The 26,780-nt window shown below is 34.7% G+C and overlaps 1 protein-coding gene across 18 annotated transcripts in view; it reads left to right on the forward strand.

The window, feature by feature from the left end:
- The first annotated feature begins 408 nt into the window (after nt 1-408).
- LMO7 (LIM domain 7) overlaps nt 409-26,780 on the forward strand; it is a 252,717-nt gene continuing 226,345 nt past the window's right edge. For all 18 annotated transcript variants that reach the window (XM_074191825.1, XM_074191831.1, XM_074191824.1 and 15 more), the window contains exons 1-2: nt 409-512; nt 1,585-1,655. In XM_074191825.1, the coding sequence (XP_074047926.1) occupies nt 1,587-1,655 (69 nt within the window). In that variant the 5' untranslated portion in view covers nt 409-512; nt 1,585-1,586. The remainder of the gene's footprint in view (nt 513-1,584; nt 1,656-26,780) is intronic.

Genomic DNA, 26,780 nt, shown 5'->3' on the forward strand with positions numbered 1-26,780 from the left:
CCAGGCAAGTTTGGATCAACTCGAGTACGTTGGGGCTGACCATGAAGACGCTCGCGGCTTTGGGGAAACATCCCTTTGGAAGGGAGGGGGAAGGCGAAGAGAGAAGGCTTCTTCTTTCTCCTGCCTCGCAGCTGGGAAGTTGTTTGCTCAGAAAGCGGAGTGGGTTGTGGGTGGAGCTGTAGGTGACCCTCACTCACGGGAGGAAAGGTAAAAGAGAGAGGAAGGAGAAGGGGAGGAGGAGGGGTCCTGAGGGGGAGTTCTACTGCAGACCGTTACCCTCACCTGCCGCCAGGAGTCCCCCAGCAGGGAGGGAGTCTGGGGGAGCGGAGGGGAGGGCTGGGCTGGGCTGGGCTGGGCTGGGCTGGGCTGGGCTGGGCTGGGCTGGGGGCGGGCCGGGGCGGGGTCGAGCACCTGGTGGGAAGGCCGAGGAGTTTCTCGCACAGCTTCTCGGCGGCTCGGAGGGGTGCTGGGAGGAGTCCCCCGAGCTTGGGCTGCGGGATCCCAGGTCACAGGTAAAGGGGCTGGCTCGGGAGCCCAGCTAAGGGAGGGCGGCAGGCCCGCGGGGTCCTGGTCCCGAGCCCCGGAGCCGCTTCTGGCCCGGCTGGCCTCAGCGGGGCGGCTGCGTCTCCGCGGCCAGGGCACCCAAGAGGGGAAGTTTCTTGGCTGGGAAGGATGCGATTGTGTGGAGCTATTCCTGGTATGTCGGGCTCTGGCCCTGCAGTCGTGAGCTCCGAGGGCTGCGCTTCCAGGGCATCCGGGAAGGGAATGGAGGGGCAGAAGAGAGCCCGGGAGGGAGGACGCGACCGGCTGGGCCAGGACACGCAGGCAGGGCGGGCTGAGGTGAGCCGGGCTCTTTCTCGGGCGTCCCCGAGCATCGCCTTGCCCTGCGCTGCCAAGGCTCAGGCTCCCCCCACCTCCCGGGGTGGCGGGCTGCGCTCCCCCCCGGGGCTTGCCCTCCGACGGGGATTTGGCATCCCACGGCTCAGACATGCTAACCCCCAGGGCTGGCACGGCCAGCTGCCCAGGGAACCACCACGGGTGCAGAGGAGGGGGCGGGCTGGCGGAAGCGGCCGCTCCACATGGCCCCGGGCTTGAAAGCAGCTGCGACGGGGCAAGAGACGCCTCCAGCACCCCGCCAGGGCCGGGGAGACTGCGGTGGTTCCGGGGAGGGGACGGGGGCCTGTCGAGGGGGGCTGCTTTTGAAGTTCAAACAGTTCTTGGGGCTGTTTACAACCCCTCGGTCTCTCTCCCTCCTCCCCCCCGCGCCCCCCACCGCCTCCCATCTTTCTCCTCCTCTGACTGCCCTGGTCCCCAAGGACCCTGGTTCGTTTTCAGGGCTTTATAGAAAGCAGCTTCTTCAAATTCTTGTGGTTTCGGGGCATTAACAAACTCCAGAGAGCAACAAAGGGAACGGGAGACATTGAAAGGCAGAGCGGAGTGACAGGCGGCATCGCCTCTTGGTCCCCCCAATCCCAGCCCCAGAGCAGCCTCCTGAAGTTGTGCTGACCCCCCCATCCCGCCCCTCCTCGCCCACCCACCCATTTTTCTCTCTCTTTCTTTTTTCCCCCTCCCCTCTTCCTCTAGTCATGGAAGGGAGAGAGGATGCAGAGTCCAACTGTGATGTAGCATTCGCTGAAGCTCAGAGATGGGTGGAGGTGAGTGCATTTTCCCTCTCTTTTTACTTTTTTTTCTCATGAGTTGGTGGCTTTCCTGGGGGCCCAAACTGACGAATCAAGACCACGTTATTCTGAACGACCCTTCCCTCCTTTCATCTTTGCTAGCTGGTGGGAGACAATCCGGATTGTTCAGAGTGTGTAGTTAGCCGCTGGAACTCGGAGCAGTTCAAGTCCATCAGTTTTAGTCTTCTCTTCCCCTGCTAGTCTCTCCTTCTCTTCTTTAAATTATTCTTAAGGTGCAGAGTGAAATAGATGGTAGTTTGTCCACCACCGTATCAGGTGTCCGGATCCATGCGGACTGCACCAGGATCAGTTGTCTCTCTTGATTCTATCTGGGGCACAATCGAGAGGATGTAATGGGCTATTCGAATCTCTGCACTAAACCAAGTGGGAAGACATGGGAAAAGTTGTGTTCCTTTTGTTCATATGTAGTCACAAGATGCTGTAAATACCAGCGAACCAGGTTTGATAAATTTGTGTAGAAGGGGATATGGTATGGGTTGGAATCGAGGAAGGGAGTTGAAAAAGGGAAAGAGAATGGATGAGTAAATACTAAGGCAGTAAACTTGCTAATGAGATTTAGGAGAGCATCTCTAGGAGAGTTTTAATTCCCATTGAGGAAGATCTCCACAGTAGTCTAAGGCATCGAGTACAGTGTAGCAGTTCTCTGTTTTCAGTTATTTTTATAAGCTGTGCCTTAGAGGCACCATCTTCTTGTAGTCTTCCATTCCCTTATTGTTTTTTTTTTTTAAGAAATGTGAACTCCTTGAGATTTTTTTTTCCTCTGTCCTTTTACTTCTATACTTTGGGTTAAGTTTATCCCTAAATAGGTTTTCTTGATGATTCTTGGCGACCTGTGGATAAAGGACACTGATAGGGGATCATAGTTTTCTCAACAACTGTATTAAATTATATAATGAAATTATACATACATATAAAATGTATGTTACATACATATAATCACAAAATAACTTTGGAACATTGTTTTATACAGTGGTACTCTTGGGATTTGGAACTAATTTTTATGCCATGGTTAATTTAATGAAGTGATTTTCTTTGGAATGAATTTATGAAACTGTATCAAATAAAATGCAGTTTAAAAAAAAGTTGTAAGTTTTAGCAGGCAAATAAATTCGTATTAGATCAATTTTTTTTTCCTCACAGGTTTACTTACTAAGCATCCTTTTGTACAGACATTTTGATCCCTTAGCCTGAAGATGAATTTGTTTCCTATTTTTTAAAATCATGTGGAAGGTTTGAATACAATAAGAGGCTCTTGAATTAGAATGAGAATAAAGGACTTCCCTCCTCCATTTGCTTAAAAGAAAATTACTTTTCTCTGTCTATTCTTTTAAGTATCTGCACTGTAAAAGTAATTTTTCATGAATCATATTTTTTTCTGAGACATTGCCCTGGATATCTTAGAAAAGTTTTAAGTGTGTGTGTATGTGTCTACAAGGGAGGGTGCTGGAGATCAGAAAGAATGCTGGGGTTTATATTGGAAATTTTATGGGTTCTAAAAAATATAGTGTTTTGTGGGGGACTTTGTGCTTCTTTTTTCTTTCTTTCTTTTTTTTTTTTTTTTTTTTTTAGTTTTTGCAAGGCAAATGGGGTTAAGTAGCTTGCCCAAGGCCACACAGCTAGGTAATTACTAAGTGTCTGAGACTGGATTTGAACCCAGGTACTCCTGACTCCCAGGCCGGTGCTTTATCTACTATGCCTTCTTTTTTCTTTAGAATAATTATAAATATTCTTGACTTCTGTGTATGCTGTGTGGACTAAAAGTTCAATGAGTATTGCAGTTTTCCTATGAACAATAAAGACTATATTTTAGAATCTCCCATGAAATAATCTTAGTGAAGGAATGTATATTTTTGTTGTAAAATTATGCTAAATGTGTAAGCTTTTTCTTTCCTCTGTCCTCCAAGTTAAGGATCATCAATTACTTGAAATTTCTAACAAAAATATTTTAAATTTAAGATTATAATATGTTTGAGGGGATTGCTATACAGAGTCTAACCAGAAAGCTTTAATTTTTTCATAAGATGTATTAATTTAATATAACTAGTCAATATAGTTAAAAATAAATGATTCTTTAAAAATACTAGCAGCTGCACATAGGGAGAAGTGTTAGTTTGTGTGAATATTTGTAATTCTGTGAAATATATATATATATATATATATATATATATATATATATAATAATAGACTATATACACTGTTCAGATTTTTCAACCATTAATTTATAACCTTATCTTGTTATTCTGTCTCATGTTAAGAAAAAATTAAGACAAATTTTAATATCTTTATTCTCTTAAAAATAGGACAGTGGATATGGAAGAATAGATTGGATTCTTTGAAAAGTATCAACTTCTTTCTAAGTAAACTGGAACCACAATTGAAAAACCACAAAGATAAAACTTCTTTTGGCTTCTACATTTTCATAACTTTTTGATATAGGTATAAAAATGTCAATATTGTTTTTACTTTTTTGTTGTAGTTTTTGAGGCATTTGCCTCCTTTCTTTTCTTTCCCCCTTCCAAACTCCTATCTCCAGACAAATGAGCAAAATTTTAATTTTGCAACTTTCTAGTCTATTCTTTCTGTGATTTTGAATATTGAAATATAATTGGTTCTAGTGACCTTGAAGGTACTAAAATACTGTTGACACCTAACACTAGTTATTTAATGTTTTTCTTTTTTTCTCTTTCTGATCTTATATATTTGTGAGTACCTTCATGGAACCAATTTTTAAAGAAATGTTGTGTGTGTGTGTGTGCGTGTGTGTGTGTGTGTGTGTGTGTGTAAGACATATAAAATAGTATGTGAGGTTAAATGCTATTAATATCAGAATCTTAAAATGCATAGGTTTGTGGTTTGTTTGATTTTGGTGACTCTAATCCCAGTAGGAGGTATCTTAATTTTTTAAAAAAATCCTTTTCTATTTATATCACATTTTATACCTTCCCTTTCCTTCATCCAATGAACCATCCTTTGTAACAAATTTTTTTAAAAGATGGGAGGTGGTGGTGGAGCAATGAAGTTCATTAAAACATCAAAACATATGAACCACTTCAATGTTCTAGACAATATTTCACACACACATAGTCCCTTACCTCTATAATGAAAGTAGGAAGATTATGTCTTATTTTTCAAAACCTGAGAACAGTATGGTTTGAAATGTAGCTTGGAATATTAAAAAATGTGGTAGAGCTGGTTTGTGACTAAACAACTTTAATTTAAAACAAAATATATTATAAATGTTTAGAAGGAACAGAAATGTCCATGAGTAGCTGCATTTGAACAAGGTCATGGAGTAAAAAGATGAGGTATTTGAAAATAGTTTACACTCTTGAATTCTGGTTTTCAACTCACACTTATTACCTTTATTTCATATATATATATATATCTATATATCTATATATCTATAGATAGATAGATATAGATAGATATATTTGATATATATTATTTTTAAAAAATCCCTATCTCTTAAGTTTGTGTTTTGTGAATATTAAGAACTCTGAGTCTTCAATGAACAACTGAAAAAAAACCCCACTGAACTAGAAAAGCTGAGTTTGTTGTGCCAAATACATGTTGTGATTTAAAGGGGGAAAACAGTGATTAATTAGTAATCTATTTTCATCCAGAGAAAGAATTAATACATAGAAGTATGTATAGAATAATTTTATACATACACACACACACACATACACATGCACACACGCACAAACACATATACTATTTGTATCTAATGGTACGAAAGACGGGAGGGAGAAAAAGGGGAAAAATAAGTTTACATGATTACTTTATTGTATATTTAAAAGGAATAGTAAGTTGCACATAATAGATTTGCAGCATCATGTGAAATCAACTTTTTTGTTATCCTCTGTTATGGGAATATTTGACTCATTCCATAAATTAAAAAAAGTCTATGTATTAAAAAAGTAAGCTACATGCTGTCATACAGGGGGAGAAGAAAGAATATTGAAGGGGAGGATGGAAATTGTGGAACTATCTTATTGAATTGGTGTTTTGTTTTTTTTTTTAGGTTTTTGTAAGGCAGTAGGGTTAAGTGGCTTGCCCAAGGTCACACAGCTAGGTAATTATTAAGTGTCTGAGGCTGGATTTGAACTTAGGTACTCCTGACTCCAGGACTCTATCCACTGCACTACCTAGCTACCCCTATCTTATTGAATTGAACAATTTCCCTATTACCTCTTTTTTTGTCCCTTGGGTTTTAATTTTTTCTATCACCATTTTTGGCCCCTAACTTTGCTCTCTCCAATATGATTACTTTTCTTAAACACCACCAGTAAGAAAATTTATCCTTATATTGAGGCCTATTGGATCTGACGTCTTGTCCTCTTTTTCTAAGATTATATTATATTTTGGCTCCTGATTTAATTGTCTTTTAGCATTAAATTTTCTCTAGTCATGAATCATTCAATCAAAGAGTCCATGTGACTGCACACTGTGTGAAGTGCTGGGGATATAAAATACTAAAAATGAAGCAATCCCTACTCCCAAGAAAGCTTATATTCTAATGGCAAAAACAGATATAGCATAAAAATAATCTGGATAAATACGAACATGGACAAGATGGTAAATAAAAGGCAGTTTTGGAAGATGCTGGAATCAGTGAACTATAAAGATGTATCCCAGAGAGTATGAGATCAATCTATTTAGTGGTCTATCTAGCTCTCTATTTCTGTCATGAGATACAGCATAGGGCTATGACCACTAAGTTCAAGGATTGTTATGTGATCTATGAAGTTAGTTTTTAACTTAATTTTTATTTTTTAAAATGATTAAAATCTTGTTTTGTACATTACCATAGTATTCCCCATTTTCTTATTTTTACTCTCTCCCAGAGAACCGTCCCATAATAGCAAATGGCATTTTTAGACAAGATCAATATGAAAAAAATCAGCATAACTGATTAATACATCAAAAAGTTTGAAAATATATACAATTTGCAACACTTTACAAACCTTATACCTTTAAAATATTTTAGTAACTATTTCAGAATCTCTGGTTTCTTTTCTAATACAATGTATTTATGCATTTGAAGAAATTCTCAAAAAGGATCCCTAGTCTTTACCAGACTGCCAGAGGGGTCCATAATACAAAAAGGTTAAAGACCTCTGGTTTGGAGTGTTTTTTTTTCCCCTTCACATTCTCCAAAGCTAAGCTCTTTGTTTGGGGTAGTTAGAATTGAAGACAGACCTGGGAATCTGCTTTTCCTCTTTTCTCTTTGTTGCATGCTAGTATACTTTTCCTCTGCTCTGATGTTGATGATTTTTTCTTTTTCAAATTTTCTGTAGCTCTTGTCATGAGATTCCAGCCCATTCTATTTTTCAACCTTGCATTCTGTAGTGTTTTTTTCCCCCATAGGAAGAAGGATCTAAGATCTAGGCAATAGAGTTTGTTTGGAAAACACCTTCTAAAAACTGGATTTTTGCATTGTAGAAACTTGAGAAAAATAACTTTGCATTTTTATTGTGCTTTCCTCACTACAGCTTTGTGAAGTGGGCACATTCCTGGCTCTGCCACCTAATACCTGTTAACCTTTGGACAAATTACTTCCCTTCTCTTGGACTCAGTTTCCTCATCTAAAAAACAAGGTTGAATTTTAGATTAATATTAGTTCTACTAAAGCCCAATTCTAATTTCCTTGACAGCTCTAAATCCAGGATTTACATTTTATAGATGAGAAAATCACAAGTCAGAACAGTTAATTGAACATGCTTTGGTAATGTGGGACTTGGATTCAAACATCTGGTAAGGGTTGAATTAGATGAACTCGGAGTCTATTTTCAATTCTGTGATTATGATTTACCGTTTGGTAATGATTATATAGTATATAGTAATATAGTGCTTTAATATTTGAAGAACAAAAAGTAATCATGAAATGAAATGTTCAGTGCTTAGGGAAACATTCATTACTTAAGAGAACATTTCAGAATTATGAAAAAAATGATGGATGTTATAGGTGACTTAAAAATTCACATTCTGGAGGAAGAAAAAATAATATCTGATGTATGAAATAATATTTTTTTTTCTTTCACAAGGTGAAAGTCTCTTGCATGCCTTCCCTTCCCACCCCTAACCTCAAACAAGGAATAGCTGAATTTAGGATATTAGATTCAGCAATCTCCCATAGTATGAATTTGGTAATGATATGAAATTAGTATAGACTTACAATTAGAATCACTGTAGTGGAAAGAGCAATGGATTTGAAACCAGCAGATGTGGTTTAGAATTATTACATTGCCTTTTTTACTCTACCCTTGGGTAAGTTGCTATACTTCTTTTTAAACTTGTAGTTATCTATAAAATAATTGTCTTACTATTTACCTTACAGGGCTATTAGTATTCTACAAGATAGTTGATTTAGGCATTTTAAAAAGCTTTGCAAGTTGTGGTTTCCAATTCTTTTTCTTTTAATCACTTTTATTTATGTGCTTGACAGAGGAATTTCTAACCTCTTAAGCCTTAAAAGAAATAAATCAAAAGCCTCTGTCAAAGTTTTCATGTAGCCTAGGTAGTCAAATCTTTACTTGATACTCTTAGACAGGCAAGATTTGAACCATATTTTTATTTCCCTGACTTGATAGAACTCAAAGTGAAAAGTATAAACCCTCATTGTGAATTGAGATTCTATAATTTGTCTTTTATATTTGTTTCCAAATCTTTCCTTGTGCCACAAAAAAAACAAAGCACACATTTTTTAAAAATGGTAATTGATTAATTTGGAAGCTATCTGTTTTTGAATATTGTCTTTGAATGCCATATTCTATAGGTTATGAAGACCTTTTGAATACTTAGGATTGAATTATTGCCTGCAAATACTTTTCTAATTTAGCCTGCTGGGTTTTATTCCCCACAACAAGCTACTTGATAATAGTTAAATGGTATATTGTGATACAGTGATATAACATTTGAAAACAAAAAAAACATTAATTAATAGAGAACAACAACTGAAATAGAAAAAAGTTATTAAAATCTTCAATTCTCTCATCATTGATATGGAGGCCATCTTGGGTTCTGAAAGCCAATGGCTTAGGGGAGTCTATGTCCTAGCAAGTCCAGTTTTGAGTTTGGGCCCAGTGAATCTATATGTGATTCTACTTTTTGGAAGAAATTACTCATATCAATGAGCTCATGGATTGTTGAAGGTATAGTATTAGTTATTTCAGTCCAAGTTGTCAATGAAGTCATTTCAAAAATATGGGTTTTGAAGTCAAGTTTGAACCACTGGAAATGGATTTTTGTTTCATTGAGTATAAGAGATCTTGAATTTATGAAAATATTTCTTAGAGATGAATACCTAATTGAAAGTAGCATCATTGTATTAAAAAGTATTTGTTTTAGAACATCTTGAGTTTGTGAAATGTAGGACCCAGTTTTCCAAAAACAATCCTGCTTTATTTCTTTCTAGTTGATATAGTTATTCCTCACTATTTCTCTATAGTGTTTATCTTAGATAGACATACTGACAGAATAAATTTATTCCATTTCAGTTGCTGTTCTCTATTAATTAATGTCTATCCAATTTCATATTACTCCAGGAAGATATTATACTGGGCAATATTATTCTGTCATTTTAGGGAGTATTGATTTTTGTGTTCATTTGGTTTTTACTGTGTGAATTTCTAGTCTCTCTCTCTTGAATACAGTATTTTCTCAATGAGATCCAGGATTAATGTTCTGGGGTTTGATGAAGACAGGATAATATCATCCTCAAATACAAGTATATGAACCATGCCATTCACACAGATAACCCTTATTCCATTTGGACCTTGTACAGGGAGGGCATCCTCTGTGACAATGCTGAACACTGTAAACTAGGCATATATTCTACTACTTTTTTATCCTACTTTGGGCTAATAATCAATATTATTGAACCAAGATATGTTTATATTTAGAAAAGGTTTTTTAATTAAATCCAAAGACCTGTTGAGTCAACAATATGAGAAAAGATACTAATATCTGAACTGACTCTTACTGTCTTAGAAAGTTATCAGGAACTTTAAAAAAATTTTAGTTTTAATTTTTAGAATAAAACAAGTACTTCCATAGCATAGTATAATAAAAATATGCTTTCTCATGAAACTGCAAATATATTATGTATAATGTATAATGTATAATATAAAATATATAATGTATAATATTATGTATAATATATAATGATATACAATATATAATGTATAATATATAATGAAGATATCATGTAAATTTCTTTTTCCCCTTTGTTCTTTCTTTCCATATTAGAAATGGCTACCTTTGGACAAAAATAAATATATATACATATATATGTATATGTGTGTGTATATATATATATATATATATATATATATACATATAAGTAGACACACACAATTATCTATATATATTTCTATTTATCAGTTCTTTTTTTTCTGGATGTAGCTATCTACATCACCTTTAATGGCTTACGGTTTTCATCTAAGCACAGAAATGACACATGATGCAGGGTGGTAGATTGAGCATTGCTCTTGTAATCAAGATATTTATTACTTCTATGATTCTGGACAAATCATCTAAACTTTTTATGTCTCAGTGGTTATTGAGAAACTCTTATTATTGGTTATTGAGTCATTGAGAAACTCTAATGTGCTTTGCAAATCTTAAAGTACTGTGTAAATGTGAGCTATTTCATCCATCGAATTGGTCAACCAGTGAGAATTTTGAAAAAAATATTCATATCTCAGTTTGCTTAGGAAAGGGATTTCCTGGACTGCCAAAGTTCTCTAAGTGTTGGATGCAAATTTAAAGGATCGTGTTAAATACTGAAGGGTACAAATTCAAGTCCTTTTTTTGATTAAGATTTGACTTTCTTTAAAAAAATGCCTAAATAATAACCTGACCATAAACCTGTTTAGGTCAAGCTCTAGTTTTCTTGGTTAATGTTTAAATTTGAGTTACCATTAGAAGGCTACTTTTGTTCCATTAATAATAAAGAAGGAATTTATTAATATGTAGTTCTCTGTAGTAGAAAAAACACTGATTTTTTTGTGTTAGGAGATCCCTGTTGAAATTCTGCTAATTACTAACTGTGATTTTAGGCAAGTTATTTGAACTCTTTAAGCCATTCTTTCCTCATCTGTAAAATGTTAAATATTCTGAAAACCTTGCAAGGTTTTTTGGCTTATGAAAATACTTGACCAGTTTTAAGTGGAATACAGATGTAAAGTCAGGTTTTCATTGAATATCTACTTTATGCATAATAATGTGCTAAGTTTGGGTAGGGCTTCTCTCTAAAAGTTTACAAATATAAATAAGAAAACAAAATAAGCACACATGAATTAGGTTTACTTGGAATAGGCAACTACTTATGTTATATGATTTCTAGGGGTTAGGGGCTTGACTTGAAAATTTTTTTTCTTGCTTAATGTGAGAATTCCTTTCATAGAAATTCAAATGAAAATTAGAGTTAATATTAGTGTCTTGAAAATGGTCTTAGAAAGACATATTTACTGAAAAAAATATACTATAAAGATAGGATTATCAACCCCCCCCCCCATTTCCGGGGCACAGTCTCCTTTCAACATTGTCATCCTTGGGGAGAATAACTCAAACTTAAGTAGTTGCTATGAAACATTTCCTCTGAACCAACATATACTTTCTTCTACCTCCTTGGTCCTGGGGGGATCTTGGTCTCAAATGTCAAAGAGTAACTACAAAGCATCTTTCCCATCAAGTTCACTTCTTGGTGTGGCCTGACTAATGAATGAGTCTCTTCCTTACTCACAGGATGTGGTATCCTGGCTGCTGGCTTGGTCCACTGCTTGGCTGGGTCAAGCAGGTTACTCCTTAGGCTTGACTGGCTTGGCTGTTTTGGCTTTGACTGTGTTCAGTCTTTGATATTCATTCATCTAGAATCAGGGAAGAATAAACACAACATAGGCAGAAGGAACAAAAGCGCCATATGTCCAAAGCCACATGGCAAACCAGTAGGTTTTATAGCATTCCTTCTTACTTCTCACATGAAAACTACAGGGAAAAAAAGCAATTGAGTTCATCCATTGCAGCCATTTGTAGCCACTCTCAATTCCGACTCAGTAGCCAATTAAAAAGTTTTCTGTGACCACACACTAAGCTAACAGAAAACAGACCCAGAATAACCGCACGTGCTCTGAAGTAACGGGCAGGACCCCTACATCGCACATTTCTAGAAGCAGGCCCACACATGGGTTGGCATCTGAAAGAGCATACCACACATGTTTCAAGGTCAGGGACTCCAATGGCCAATTCCCTCATTGGGAATCAAATAAGCAGTTTATTGAATTAGTCCATTTATATGTGTCTTAGACATGGGTAATAAGTTTAGTTCTAGGATTGAGGAAGACAGGGAAGGATTGTGCAAATTGTGCAGTTGTTTTAGTAATTCCATATTCTTTACTGGAGAAAGAATTTCTCTTTAACATCAACAACCTTCTATTATTCAATGGTTGCTAATCATAGAACATTAATTTGGCCTCAGATACTAACCATGTGTTAACCCTGTTTGCTCCCACTTCCCTAAGAAAAGGGGTGAGATATCATTGAGACTTCTGTATTTAAAGGAGTTGGGCTGACCACAGACTGAGAATGAAAAAGAATAGATGGACAAGTCTAGTTCTATCTCATTTTTACTGAAAGAAGAAGAGGAAGACCTTTGTCTAATTGGGTAGATCCCCTAGGAAGGCTTTGTGGGACAACATAGATAAGAGTTGCAAATGACAAAGCATGAGGAGATGTGGGCTTTTAATATAGAGGGTATAGCCACCCTGATAAAAAATCATAGATTCATTGAAACAATTATTAATATAATGGAAATTACAAAAGAATGGAAAGTCAGTTGTCTGCCTACTTGCTTTTCAATTATAAATACATGGTCATGATTCATATATTATTTAAAAGTATGCTTTAGTGTTTGAAAGCAGTTTGGTTCACTGGAAAATGGTGAATTGTGACTTAGTCATTCCATCATGTTTGTTGGGCAGCTGAGATTTCTGTTTAAGATCCTGGAAATGAACAAATGCTTTACCATGATGAATTCAGTTCTTAAGCTGTCATATTTTTCCCTTCAGAGATAATTTTGTTCATTTTAGCATGGCTTTGCTATCAATTACCTGCTATAAATGTGTTTAAAATATAAGTTTTACACTATCGTACTTGAGAGGAATTTTTTGAAATAAAGGAAAGAAACTATTTTATAATGTTGTTAAAAGTTACTACTATATGAGATATATGCCTCTCTTCTTGTTTTCACTATTCCCTTTTTTCTGATACTTTACTTATGTTTGATATTTGCCAGAAAAGAGGAACTAAAACAACAATAATTTGCTAAATTAGTGGTAAGCATGCACAGACTTCAAATATTCAGATGATATCTATCAAAATAGACACAAGTAAAGATTAAATTATGCACACTGGGGGCAGCTAGGTGGCGAAGTGGATAGAGCACTAGCCCTGGAGTCAGGAGTACCTGAGTTCAAATCCGGCCTCAGACACATAATAATTGCCTAGCTGTGTGACCTTGGGCCAGTCACTTAACCCCATTGCCTTAAATAAAAAAAAAAATTTAAAAAAATCCACACATTGTGAAAAGCTAATGATGTGCACATGTTGTGGATTTCAATTGTTATTATTCAGAGGGATCTCTGCATATAGTCATCTCCCATTAGTAAGATTTCCCCACCTGAGGAATTTCATAACTGGAACCTATTTGGCAAACTCAAAGATTGTCCAACCCTTAACTTAAAAAAAAGTATCCCATAGAATGTTCCATAATTTTTGGTCTGACTCAGCCTGCAGATATTGAGCCATTGAAACCAGGTCTTCTTCCTCTGGACCATATGAAATCCGAATCTTGTATATGTACTGTGGTTTTATTCTGGTATGAATTTTGTGATGAAGTCGGTCATTTGTCCTTAATGTTCCTTTTGTTTATACTTCAGTCCTTTCAAACTATAATCTGGAGACATACATGTTAATTTAAGTAGCCCAGATGTATCACTAGCTTTCTATGAGTAATGGGGTCTCTAATATTGAATTTTGATACATTCTAGTACAACTAAAAATTTCAGACCACTTGAATTTAAGTTTATTAACATGCATAAGAAAGCTTTGTGTTTGCTTTTCCAATTTCCTTTAAATTGATATTCCAATACTCCCTATGTTTTATTGTGTTGATGTGGAGAAAAGTTCTTGTCTGCTAGTGTTCTTCCTGCCTGTACTCCTTAAATTATTTGTCATCTTGTTTGAAGTACTCTGAAGAAATTTTTATTCATTCAGCATAGAAATAAAACTTTTTTTCCCCCCTCCAGGAAACATATTTATAATGTCTTACTAAAAATAATGAACACTTTTGAAGAGAATACCATTTGTCTAGGGAAAGACAGTGAGTGGGGTTTGGGGGTTGTTAGATTGAAATAATACCACAATGCTCAAGGATAAAGTCTGCATAGTTGAATTTTAAGCCAATTTGCGAGCAACGTTAGGCTTAAAAAAATTCTTGGAAGCGCTGGGGGTATTACTAAGATTTAGCTTGCCAAATAGCCAGTATTTTTGAAATTTGGCTCTATCCATGGTAAAAGAATGTCTTTGACTGCCACTATGCTTTACTGTAATCCTTTTGTGTGAGGAACTGAATCTAGTTTTCTTAACAGATTCCATATGAGAGTCTGGCTTCTTTTAAAGGAGCCAATCAGAATCAGTCAAATTCAGCGGTTGTGCTGAGTTTTAAGGCAATTGTCTAGTTGTTTAGGAAATTGAAATAATAATTAGCAATGGTAAAATGCTTTACAAACCTAAAATGTTTTGGACAAAAGTTGAGTTGCTTATTTCAGTATCAAAGCATTTGCTCTAGCACTCATTTCAACAACTGAGACCTTGGTAAAAGTGTGAAGGTATGTACTCCAGGTGAGTTGCTCTCCAATGAACAAATGAGAAGTGTCTCAAATAGATAAGACCCAGACATGGGTTGTCCTTAGTTTAATTTCTGGAGCCACAAGGAATTTTCCGTGGATTTTCTCTCTAGGACTTACATGACTACCTATTTATACAGTATTTTAAAACACATTTGGGTTAGTGCTTCTTTCTGTGACTAGGTAATTGAATTTTATTTATGTCCACATTTTTACAGCTCTCCATATAGATGGTGAACAAAACAAAATTTTGACTGGTTTGACTGGTATTGTAATACAGAAATAGAGTAGGAGTGGGGAGTGGAAGTTGGGTACCTTTTACTTCAGTGTTGTGATAACTTTTTTATTGTTTGTTTTTGTTTTGCTTTTAGTTTTGATTGTGGCAACCCTATCTGTAGATATGAGTTTTGCAAATATAACTCATCAATTCAAAGTTCAAAATAATTGCAGGCATCATTTCATTTAGTCATAAACAAAATACTTGTTTTTAAATATCTGTGATTTCTAGATTGCATTTCAAGATGCCAATTTTACATTTAACTTTTACATACTCTTTATCTCCCCTAATTCTACCTGATTTCTATTTGCAGATGTTGAAAACACTTGCTTTGAAAGTAGGACAGGTGCATTAAGCACATTTATTTTCTCTTAGATTTTCAGTTTTTCCATACATAAAATAGCAATCAGAGAGAGTAAAAAAAGAAAGTCTGTTTTTATTTCTTGAACTACTTAGGGAGTGTTCCAAGATCAGGTAACAAGTACAAGACAAGAAAACTTTTCAAAAGGGAGGGGAAAATCAGCGTGGCACATACAATTCTTTGCCACCATTGTACCTTCTGAAATTAGCAGGTTTGGGAGTAAATTTTGTATCTGTTTCCTAAAGGCCTACTTTATATTGTGTTTTGTATTTTTTAGCATTAAAATTAGATTCACTATTGTGCTTTTAACTTAATATTCTACAAAGATAGATTTCCCACTGCTTGGCAGCTGGTGGTGGTGGAGAGAGAAATTTAAGCTATGCAATTAAAGCTACTCAGATGTGATTAAATTTACGATTGCTGTATATTAAATGCATAATAGAATCTTATGTAGTTTCTACTTGGGTTACCTATAAAACATTCCTTCTTAAACATTCCTATGCCTGGAATATGTAGCATCTATTGGCTTTTACATTCCAGAAATATGAGACCTCAGTATCCCAAGAATAAAACAATATTTTGCTGTTGTTATTCAGTTGTGCTCAACTTTGTCAGCCCATTTGGGGTTTTCTTGCAGAGCTGGTGGAGTAGTCTGCCATTTCCTTCTACAACTCATTTCTAACTTATGAAACTGAGGCAAACAGAGGTAAGTGACTTGCCCAAGGTTATAGTTAGTGTCTGCTGAGGTCATATTTGCCCATTGTTGACTCCAAAATATGGCACCCTATCCATTATTCCACATTTATTAAGTACCTGCTATGTGCCAGATACTATGATAAACACTTTACAAATATCTCATTTGATTCTCCCAGTTTTACTGTTGAGGATGCTGAGAGAAAGAGAGGCCAATTCTCAGCTTAGTTTATTGTTCATTATCAGTGTTTCTCCAAGATAGATAGTTATTCCCAAATAAGTATTATATGGGATAGATCAGTGGGCTACTTGTTTAGTGGTGTTCTAGACGGTTTTTTAAAATCTATATTGCTTTTTAAACTTTTCTTTTCATTTAACAAACATTCAATTCTCTTCTCTCTCTTTCCTCCCTCCCCCCTTCCCCCATCCTGGAACAATCAGAAAAAACAAAGCTTTTGTAATAAATATGTAAGTCAAGCAAAACAAATTGCCACATTGACCATGTCCAAAAATATTTTTGTCATTCTCAATCTCAAATCCATTGCTTCCATCTATGTTGATTTTGCATCATGGTGAATTTGATGAATACTTTTCATTGTGCTGTGGGTTTTTGAGGAGGCTTTGCCGCATTCCAGGCCTTGATGCAATTATAAGGTAATGTGTGAATGCAAGCATTTGGAGAACCTTGAAAATAGGGACAAGTAGTTGGATTCTGTGTTCGTAATTTTTTTTCATGATGGGGTAAGTGCCTCATGTGGCCATATTTACCTCTTTTATTATATGCTCGATGCCTAGGGGATCACTGAGCTAATCTTTAAAGTCATATCTGTCATAGAATGTTAAGAAAATTTAGGTAGCTAGTTAGTCCAGTGAATGAGGCTCAATTTGAAATATAGAATATGTGAGGTCTAATCCTACTCAGACATACTTAATTTTGTGACTTGAATAAATCACTTAACTTTTGTCTCAATTTTCTCATCTGTAAAATGGTGATAATAATGACATCTATCATTGTGATGATCAAATGTAAAATATTTGGCATAACCTAAATGTTTTATACATTCTATTGTTAATATTATTATTATTATTATTATTATTATGGTAGGTATGTGGGAGACAATTTGAGACTATTCAATGCTATTTTTTCCTTCTAAGTCAACTATTTAATCAACAGATAAGCACAAATAAGAGTTTGTATTTTTTTAATAATAACATTTTATTTTATTTTCAGTCCTGAGAGCACAAATTTTCTATACCTCTTTCATTGTATATTTAAAGAGACTTGGTTTGCTAAAATAAACCATACGTGAAAATTGGCCTCTTTTTATAATGTTTTCTTTAAAGGTATTCCAGATATATTCAGAGTCTGGTCTCATCAAACTATTATAATGAAAAAATCACAGCAATCAGTAGGTGCTGATGTCTTTATGTTTATTTGGTACTTGTCTGATATTTTTTCCATTTTTATAATCTTTTTCTAAATGCTTTAAAATTAAATTGCTTTTCTCTTATAAGTCCAAGTCTAGCTATTCTCCTGATTTACCTTTCTTAAAAGACACTTTCACTTCTATAATTATTATATATTGAATACTAAGGTGATAGAATACCCATAAGGTGGTTGTATTATCATTAATTAAAAAAAGAATACTATATCCCTATAGGTATATATGTACTATTTCATTTCTCTAATAATTAGTGATTTAGAGCAATTTTTCATAAGACTATGGATTTCTTTGATTTCCTCATCTGTAAATTGCCTTTGCATATCCTTTGACCATTTGTCAATTGGGGACTGGCTTGTCGTTTTTAAAAAAAATTTAACTCAGTTCTCTGTATATTTTAGAAATGAGTCCTTTGTCAGAAATACTAGTTGTAAAAATTGTTTCTCTATTTACTACATTTTTTTTTTGATCTTGGTTACAGTGTTTTTTTCTGTGCAAAAAGCTTTTTAATTTAATGTAATCTAAATTATCTAATTTTAATGATGGTCTCCATTTCTTTCTTGATCATAAAGTGCTTCCCTTTCCATAGATCTGACAGGTAAACTATTCCTTGATTTCCTAGTTTGCTTATAATATGTTTTTTATGTATTTTTAATAATACTGTTTTTATGTCTAAATCCTGTATCCATTTTGATCTTAGCTTGGTATAGGGTGTGAGGTATTGATCTAATCCAAGTTTTTACCATACTAACTTCCAATTTTCCCTACAATTTTTTTTTAGGTTTTTGCGAAGCAAATGGGGTTAAGCGGCTTGCCCAAGGCCACACAGCTAGGTAATTATTAAGTGTCTGAGGCCGGATTTGAACCCAGGTACTCCCGGCTCCAGGGCTGGTGCTCTATCCACTATGCCACCTAGCCACCCCTTCCCTACAATTTTTTATTGAAGAGAGAGTTTTTTCCTCAATAGCTGGACTCTGGGTTTATCAAACAGCAGATTTAGAGGACCATATCTTGAGAACTATTCTTCTGATCAAGGATAGTGACTTCCACTGTATGCCAGAACACTTTGTCTTAAAATAAACCTACTAATAGTTCTGTCATTTAAAAATAGCTATTTTGGGGGGCGGTTAGGTGGTGCAGTGGATAGAGCGCCGACCCTGGAGTCGGGAGTACCTGGGTTCAAATCCGGCCTCAGACACTTAATAATTACCTAGCTGTGTGGCCTTGGGCAAGCCGCTTAACCCCATTTGCTTCGCAAAAACCTAAAAAAAAATAACTTTATTTCTTTTGTTTGTACTTATAGTGTGAGATGGTTATGCCACAAGGAATGAGGTAAAAAACACTTTTTAAAACTTTTTGACTGGGTGAGGGACATAGGCATCTAGTTAGGCTTACATTTTTTTTCTTTTTAACCTATCAAGATAATAGAGAGCTCTAATAATAGTCTTCCTCAAAAATCAGTGGATTTATAGCTTTTTATCCATGTTGTTGGCACTTTGGCTTTTAACTTATTATGCTTCTTCAAGTGAGTATAGGTAAACAATCAGAAAGATACTTAGTTTCTTTTTTTTATAAATATTTTATGTTCCAATTATATACAATAGTAGTTTCTACCTATCATTTTTGTAATGTTTTGAATTTTGCAATTTCCCCCCACCCTTCCTTCTTCCTCCCACCCCCAATGAAGGCAATTTGATAATCTTTACATTGTTTTCATGCTATATATTGATCAAAATTGAATGCATTGAGAGAAAAATCATATCCTTGAGGAAAAAAAATATTAGAGATACCAAAATTATGCAATACATAAGACAACTTTTTTAAAATTGAAGGTAGTCATCTTTGGTCTTTGTTTAAACTCCACAGTTCTTTCATTCTTTCTTTTTTTAATTAAAGATTTTATTTATTTTTAGTTTTACAATTTTCCCCCCAATCTTACCCCCCCCACAGAAAGCAATTTGTCAGTCTTTACATTATTTCCATGTTGTGCGTTGATCCAAATTGAATGTGATGAGAGAGAAATCATATCCTTAAGGAAGAAACATAAAGTATAAGATAACAAGATCAGACAATAAGATATCAGTTTTTTTTTCTAAATTAAAGCCAATAGTCCTTGAACTTTGTTCAAACTCCACAATTCTTTCTCAGGATATAGGTGGCATTCTCCATTGCAGATATCATAAAATTGTCCCTGATTATTGCCCTGATGGAATGAGTAAGTTCATTAAAGTTGATCATCATCACCCACATGTTACTGTTAGGGTTTATAATGTTCTTCTGGTTCTGCCCATCTCATTCAGCATCAATTCATGCAAGTCTTTCCAGGCTTTTCTGAAATCATATCTCTCTTGGTTTCTAATAGAACAATAGTGTTCCATAACATACATATACCACAATTTGTTTAGCCAATCCCTAGTTGATGGACATTCACTCGATTTCTAGTTTTTTGTTACCATAAACAGACCTGCTATGAAAATTTTTGTACAAGTCATGTTTTTACCCTTTTTCATGATCTCTTCAGAGTTTAGACCCAGTAGTGGTATTGCTAAATCAAAAGGTATGCACATTTTTGTTGCCCTTTGGGCATAATTCCAAATTGCCCTCCAGAAAGGTTGGATGAGTTCACAACTCTACCAACAATGCTTTAGTGTCCCAGATTTCCCACATCCCTTCCAACATTGCTCATTTTCCTTTCTGGTCATATTGGCCAGTCTGAGCAGTGTGAGGTGGTACATCAGAGATGCTTTAATTTGCATTTCTCTAATAAGTAGTGATTTAGAACATTTTTTCATATGACTATGGATTGCTTTGATTTCCTCATCTGTAAATTGCCTTTGTATATCCTTTGACCATTTGTTTGTTTGTTTTTTTTGAAAATTTGACTCAATTCTCTGTATATTTTAGAAATGAGTACTTTGTCAGAAATATAGTTGTAAAAATTGTTTCCCATTTTACTACATTTCTTTGGATCTTGGATGAGTGGTTTTGTTTTTGCAAAAGATTTGAAATTTAATGTAATCACAATTATCTCGGTTGTTTTTAATGATGTTCTCCATCTTTTCCTTGGTCATAAAGTGCTTCCCTTTCCTTAGATCAGACAGGTAAACTATTCCTTGATCTCCTAGTTTGCTTATAATATTGTATTTTATGTCTAAATCTTGTATCCATTTTGAGCTTATCTTGGTATAGGGTATGAGATGTTGGTCTAATTCAAGTTTCTGCCATTCTAACTTCCAATTTTCCCAACAGTTTTTTATCAGAGAGAGAGTTCTTATCCCAGAAGCTGGACTCTTGGTTTATCAAACAGCAGATTATAATCATTTCTATCTCTTTTGTACCTAGTCTATTCCACTGATCCTCCACTCTTTTTCTTAGCCTGTACCAGACAGTTTTGATGACTGATGCTTTATAATATAATTTTAGATCTGGTAAGGCTAAGCTATCTTCTTTTGTACTTTTTTCATTAAATCCCTTGATATTCTTGATTTTTTGTTTCTCTTTATGAATTTAGTTACAATTTTTTTCTAGCTCATTAAAGTAATTTTTTTGGAAGTTTGATTGGTAAGGCACTAAATAAATAGTTTAATTTAGGTAGAATTGTCATTTTTATTATATTAGCTTGGACTATCCATGAGCAGTTGATATTTTCCCAGTTATTCAAATTTTATTTTATTTGCGTGAAAAGTATTTTATAGTTCTTTTCATGGAATTTCTGAGTCTTCCTTGGCAGGTATTTTATTTTGTCTGGAGTTACTTTAAATGGGATTTCTCTTTCTAGCTCTTGCTGCTGTATCTTGCTAGTAATATATAGAAATTCTGAAAATTGATGTGGGTTTATTTTATATCCTGTGACTTTGCTAAAGTTGCTAATTGTTTCTAGTAGTTCTTTTAGATGATTTTTTAGGACTCTCTAGGTATACTATAATGTCATTTGCAAAGCATGAGAGTTTTGTCTCTTCCTTCCCAATTCTAATTCCTTCAATTTCCTTTTCTTCTCTTATTGCTGAAGCTAACATTTCTAATATTATATTAAATCATAGTAGTGATAATGGGCATCCTTGTTTCACCCCTGATCTTATTGGGAATGCCTTTAGCTTATCTCCATTGAATACAATGCTTGTTGATAGTTTCAGATAGATACTGCTAATCATTCTAAGGAGCTGTCCATTTATTCCTACACTCTCTTTTGTTTTTAGTAGGGATAGGTACTGTATTTTGTCAAAGGCTTTTTCAGCATCTATTGAGATAATCACATGATTTATGTTTGGTTTGCTATTGATATAGTCAATATGTTTAGAATTTTCCTAATCCTGAACCAATCCTGCATTCCTGGGATAATCCTGCTTGGTCATAGTGTATTATCCTAGTGATAAATTGCTGTAATCGCTTTGCTAAGATTTTCTTTAAGATTTTTGCATCCATATTCATTAGGGAAATTGATCTATAATTTTCTTTCTCTGTTTTGACTCTTCCTGTTTTAAGTATCAGCACCATATTGATGTCATAGGAGTTAGGCAGAGTTCCATCTTCATCTGTTTTTCCAAAGAGTTTGTATAGAATTGGAACCAATTGTTCCGTAAATGTTTGGTAAAATTCTCTTGTGAATCCATCTGGCCCTGGAGATTTTTTTTCTTAGGGAATTAAATGATGGCTTGTTGAATTTCTTTTTCTGAGATAGGGTTATTTAGCTATTTAATTTCCTCTTCATTTAACATGGGCAACTTATATTTTTATAAATATTCATACATTTTGCTTAAATTATTTGGTATACAGTTGGGCAAAATAATTCTGAATTATTACTTTAATTTCCTTCTCATTGGTGGTGAGTTTACCTTTTTTCATTTATGATACTAGCAATTTGGTTTTCTTCTTTCTTTTTTTTAAAATCAAGTTAACCAAAAGTTTATCAACTTTATTGGTTTTTTCATAAAACCAACTCTTGGTTTTATTTATTAGTTCAAATAATTTTCTCACTTTTGATTTTATTAATTTTTCCTTTAATTTTTAGAATTTCTAATTTGGCATTTAATTGGAGGTTTTTAATTTGTTCTTTCTCTGATTTTTTTAGTTGCATGCTTAGTTCATTGATTCCCTCTTTCTCTATTTTATTCATGTAAGCATTTTAAAGATATAATAAATCCCCTATTAACTGCCATGTCTATATCCCATAAGCTTTGGTATGTTGTCTTTATTGTCATTAACTAGGATGAAATCATAAATTCCATCTATACTTTGTTGTTTGATCCAGTCATTCTTTAAAATGAGGTTATTTAGTTTCCAATTAGTCATTCTTTAAAATGAGGTTATTTAGTTTCCAATTAGTTTTACATCTGGCTCTCTATGGCCCATTATTACACATGATTTTTATCGCATTATGATCTGAGAAGGATGTATTCACTATTTCTGCCTCTCTGCATTTGATTATAGAGTTTTTATGCTTTAGTACATGGTCAATTTTTGTGCAAGTGCTATGTACTGCAGAAAAAAAGCATATATTCTTTTCTATCCCCATTCAATTTTCTTCAAAAGTCTAGGTTTTTCTAACATTCTATTTACCTCCTTAACTTCCTTCTTGTTTATTTTAAGGTTAGATTTATCTAAATCTGAGAGAGGGAGGTTGAGGTCTCCCACCAGTAGTGTTTTGCTGTCTTGCTGAAACTCATTCAGCTTCTTCTTTAAGAATTTGGATGCAATACCACTTAGTGCATGCATATGTAGTATTGAACTTGCTTCATTATCTATGGTATCTTTTAGGAAGATATAGTTTCCTTCCTTATCTCTTTTAATGAGATCAATTTTTACCACTTCTTTGTCTGAGATAAACATTGCTACCCCTGCCTTTTTTACTTTAACTGAAGCAAAATATATTCTGCTTCAACCTTTTATCTTTACTCTCTATGTATCTCTCTGCTTCAAATGAATTTCTTGTAAGCAGCATATTGTAGGATTCTGGTTTTTAATCCACTCTGCTATTTGCTTACATTTTATGGAAGAGCTCATCCCATTCACATTCCAAGTTATAATTACTAGCTCTTTATTGCCTTCCATGTTATCCTATCCTATTCCCCCCTTTTTTCACTTTATCCATATTCCCCAGTATTTTGTTTCTGAATACCACTTTCTGAATATCACATTCCTTTACACCTTCCTTTACTTCTGAATATAAACTGCCCCCTTATATCCAACCCCCATTCTCTTTCTTTCCCTTTTCCCTTTGCCCCTACTTTCTTCCCTTCCTTCTGTTAGTTCCTCTTTTCCTCTCCCCCCTTTCCCCTTTTAATACTTGAAAGGTAAGTTTCCTAACAACTTAGTGAGTGTGATACTTGCTTTCTTAACAGTTAGTTTTGAGGCAAAGGACCAAATGGAAATGTAGATTATACTTTTCCTGGCTGAATAAATGAACATTTGCAGTCTCTCATAAACTTAGATGCTATTAGAATGATTGAAGTTGACTGGAGTTTTCATATTTAAACTCCATGTGGCATGGTGAGAAATTTCAGAGCTTGGAACACTGAGATTGATTGCTAGTTCTGAAATTTATTGAACCGATGTGACTGTGAACCAGTGACTGCCTCTGAGCTTCAATTTCCTCATTTGTAAAATGAGATTAATAATGATTATTCTATCTACCTCACAGATTACTATTCAAAAACTATTTTGCTAAGCTTGAAATATTATAGAAAAAGTTGCCACTGGATATTAGATACTTTTCTGTTGTAGATCATTGAAATATTATGTCCTTGACCTTGAAAACTATATTCTTTCAATAGAAATTGCTGGTGTTATATATCCTTGAGGTTGCTTTTTCTTGTATCTTCATTGCTTAAGATAACATCTGGCACTTTGTAGACACTTAACAAATGTTTATTGACTTGGTTGACTGAGTAGGCAACTGAATAGTCAACACAGTCAAAAACTCCAAAGAAAAATAGGAATAAAGGTTGTTATGAAATTGTATTGCAGAAAGAGAAGATGTGTTGTTTCTGGGTTAATAAGGATGAATATTTGGTGGGTGTCAAGATATTCCACTGGTATCCTTTTGGATGTTGGGATGAAGTGAGGAAAGTCTCTTAACATGTTGGGTGTATCTCTTGTAGCAAACTTCTGGAGAACATGAAGAACTCAGAGTTATACAGGATGGGCTGATATGAATAGATTGTGATTTGCATGGTTGGAAGGAACTTACCAAGTTTGATGAGATTAGAAATTCTCTGAGAGTCAAGTAATGTATAGTATGGCTCTTTTATAACACAATTGTGATGATAAAGCAAAGAGAAGCTTTATTAAAAATTACATTTTAAAACTGGTGTTCATCTATGTAAAACACAAAAGAGCTATGAATACTTTCAGTGTCTTTCTCATCTATTCAATAGTTTAAACTAGTTGTCATCTAGACTTGATAGTTTTCTTTGACTTTTTACTTAAAAATCTCATAATGCATATGTTTATTTCCCAACTTAAAAACTGAACTCTAGCATTTCCCTTGATAACTATGCATTTATCCCAAAGTAATACATATCTATTTTGCCCTGAGGTTGTCATGGCTATGCTTTCCCATGGATGCCATGTTTAGCTTGTGGTTAGGTGGATAAAGATCTCATGAACCAGGACTTGTAAAGCCAGCAGAGAAATCTTAGCCAAGAAGTTCATTTGGATATAAAACCAATGACTCTTGGCAAATACCTCTTCAATCTTGCTGGCTGAAGAACTCTATATTTCAGTATTGTAGTACATTGGAAATCTGAGGACCTTAAAATATGAAAATATTAGACAGCATCCTTTATATTACCATTTCCCCATCTTCTATAATGATAGTCTGCACTGGATCATATTCTCTAGACTTTCTAAATTTTGGACAGGAATATTAGCTTCGTTCTTTTAAAATTTGTTTTTTCAATTACCATTGGATGCATTTTTACTATTTTATGCTCATTGTAGTTAATATCCTTAATGAGTTTCTATTTGGTTACTACTGTACATGCTGTTTTTTTTGTCTGAACTTTGGAGTTTTTGTTGGGAATGCCTTTTTCCTATAATTGTAAAACTTTGCAAAAGTATTCCCTATGGGTAGGGAGAACTGTGTCATCTGCAATGAGAGGGTCACCTTGGTGACCTCTAAAGTCCATTGTGAACTCAAGCATCAATGATTCTATGATACTAGACTTCAGAGCAAATGATTTAGGGAATTGGAAGGAAGTTTTTAGAGAATTGGTTCAATCTTCTCTTATAACTGAGGAAATTGACTGCTGTGACTTCTGTATATACACATATATGGAACACTTACATGTCAAATAACAGAGCTGTCCAGAAACTTTTGCAAAGTCTCAGGCATTCAGTCTGATTCTACAGGTCACATGTGAAATTGTACTTGAAGCTTTACTGTCAGATATTTCTGGGAAGATGCTGGTTTGAATAACAAAAAATGCTATTAATCTCAGAAGGTTTTTCTGGAAAGTCTTGAGCAAATTTATTATAGGATGTTTGGCAGAAAAAAGCTTTCTTAAAATCTAAGACATAAACAGAGAATAATTTGTAGGTTATTTTGACATCTTACAAATAGCCTTTTGTTACCTTTTGTTGGAAAGGACAAACATTTCCCCTTGTGCTTCTGTTTGTATCCTCTGATTTTTCAAAATATTGTAGGGTCTGTTTTCAAAATACATATTACAACTGCCTTTTTATAAGCAGAAAGGTTAAATAAATTTGTGTAAAATCATAGAGTGAGCCTTCAAAAGGTACTAGAAATAATTTTTCCAATGATAAAGCACTTAGGGTCTTTATGTGTTAAATACATATTCTTAAATATATTTATGAACATAGTTGTGAGCAATAAAGATTTTTTTCTTCATCTGTAATAATATATTAGGAGGTATTTTAAAAATTAGGATAAGGGGACTTAAGAGTCAACTGCTTATTAAGATCATTATTATTTTTAAATTGTTCTCTTTGTTAGCATATTTTTCTTCCCTTTTCAGAGTTCTACCATCTTGATAAATCTTTCTATATACTTTGCGATTCATTCTTAGAAGAAAAGTAAGGTTCTGTGAACTATTTATAGAGCAATTTCTTTAGATGGAAATATCATGACCAGAAGACTTTTTAACCATCATATGACAAGGAAAGCTGGCTGAATCTTCCATTACTGTTGGCTAATAAAAAAATGACTAATGGTTTCAAATAAATGGAAAAAAAAACTTTCAAAGTTGGTGAACCATGGAAAAATATGCACAACTCTTTTAAATCATAAATCATTGATTTGGAACCATGTGGAAAAATGCATAAATGAGGCAGTTGTTATTTTATTTTAACCCTCAAATATAATTTTGTTCTTAAGTAGTCTCACTTCCTGTTTGTTACTAAAATACTGAGGAAATGTTTATGAATAACTTGTTTGTTTCT

This window comes from Macrotis lagotis, chromosome 6, assembly GCF_037893015.1.
Source record: "Macrotis lagotis isolate mMagLag1 chromosome 6, bilby.v1.9.chrom.fasta, whole genome shotgun sequence".
Classification (NCBI taxonomy): domain Eukaryota; kingdom Metazoa; phylum Chordata; class Mammalia; order Peramelemorphia; family Peramelidae; genus Macrotis; species Macrotis lagotis.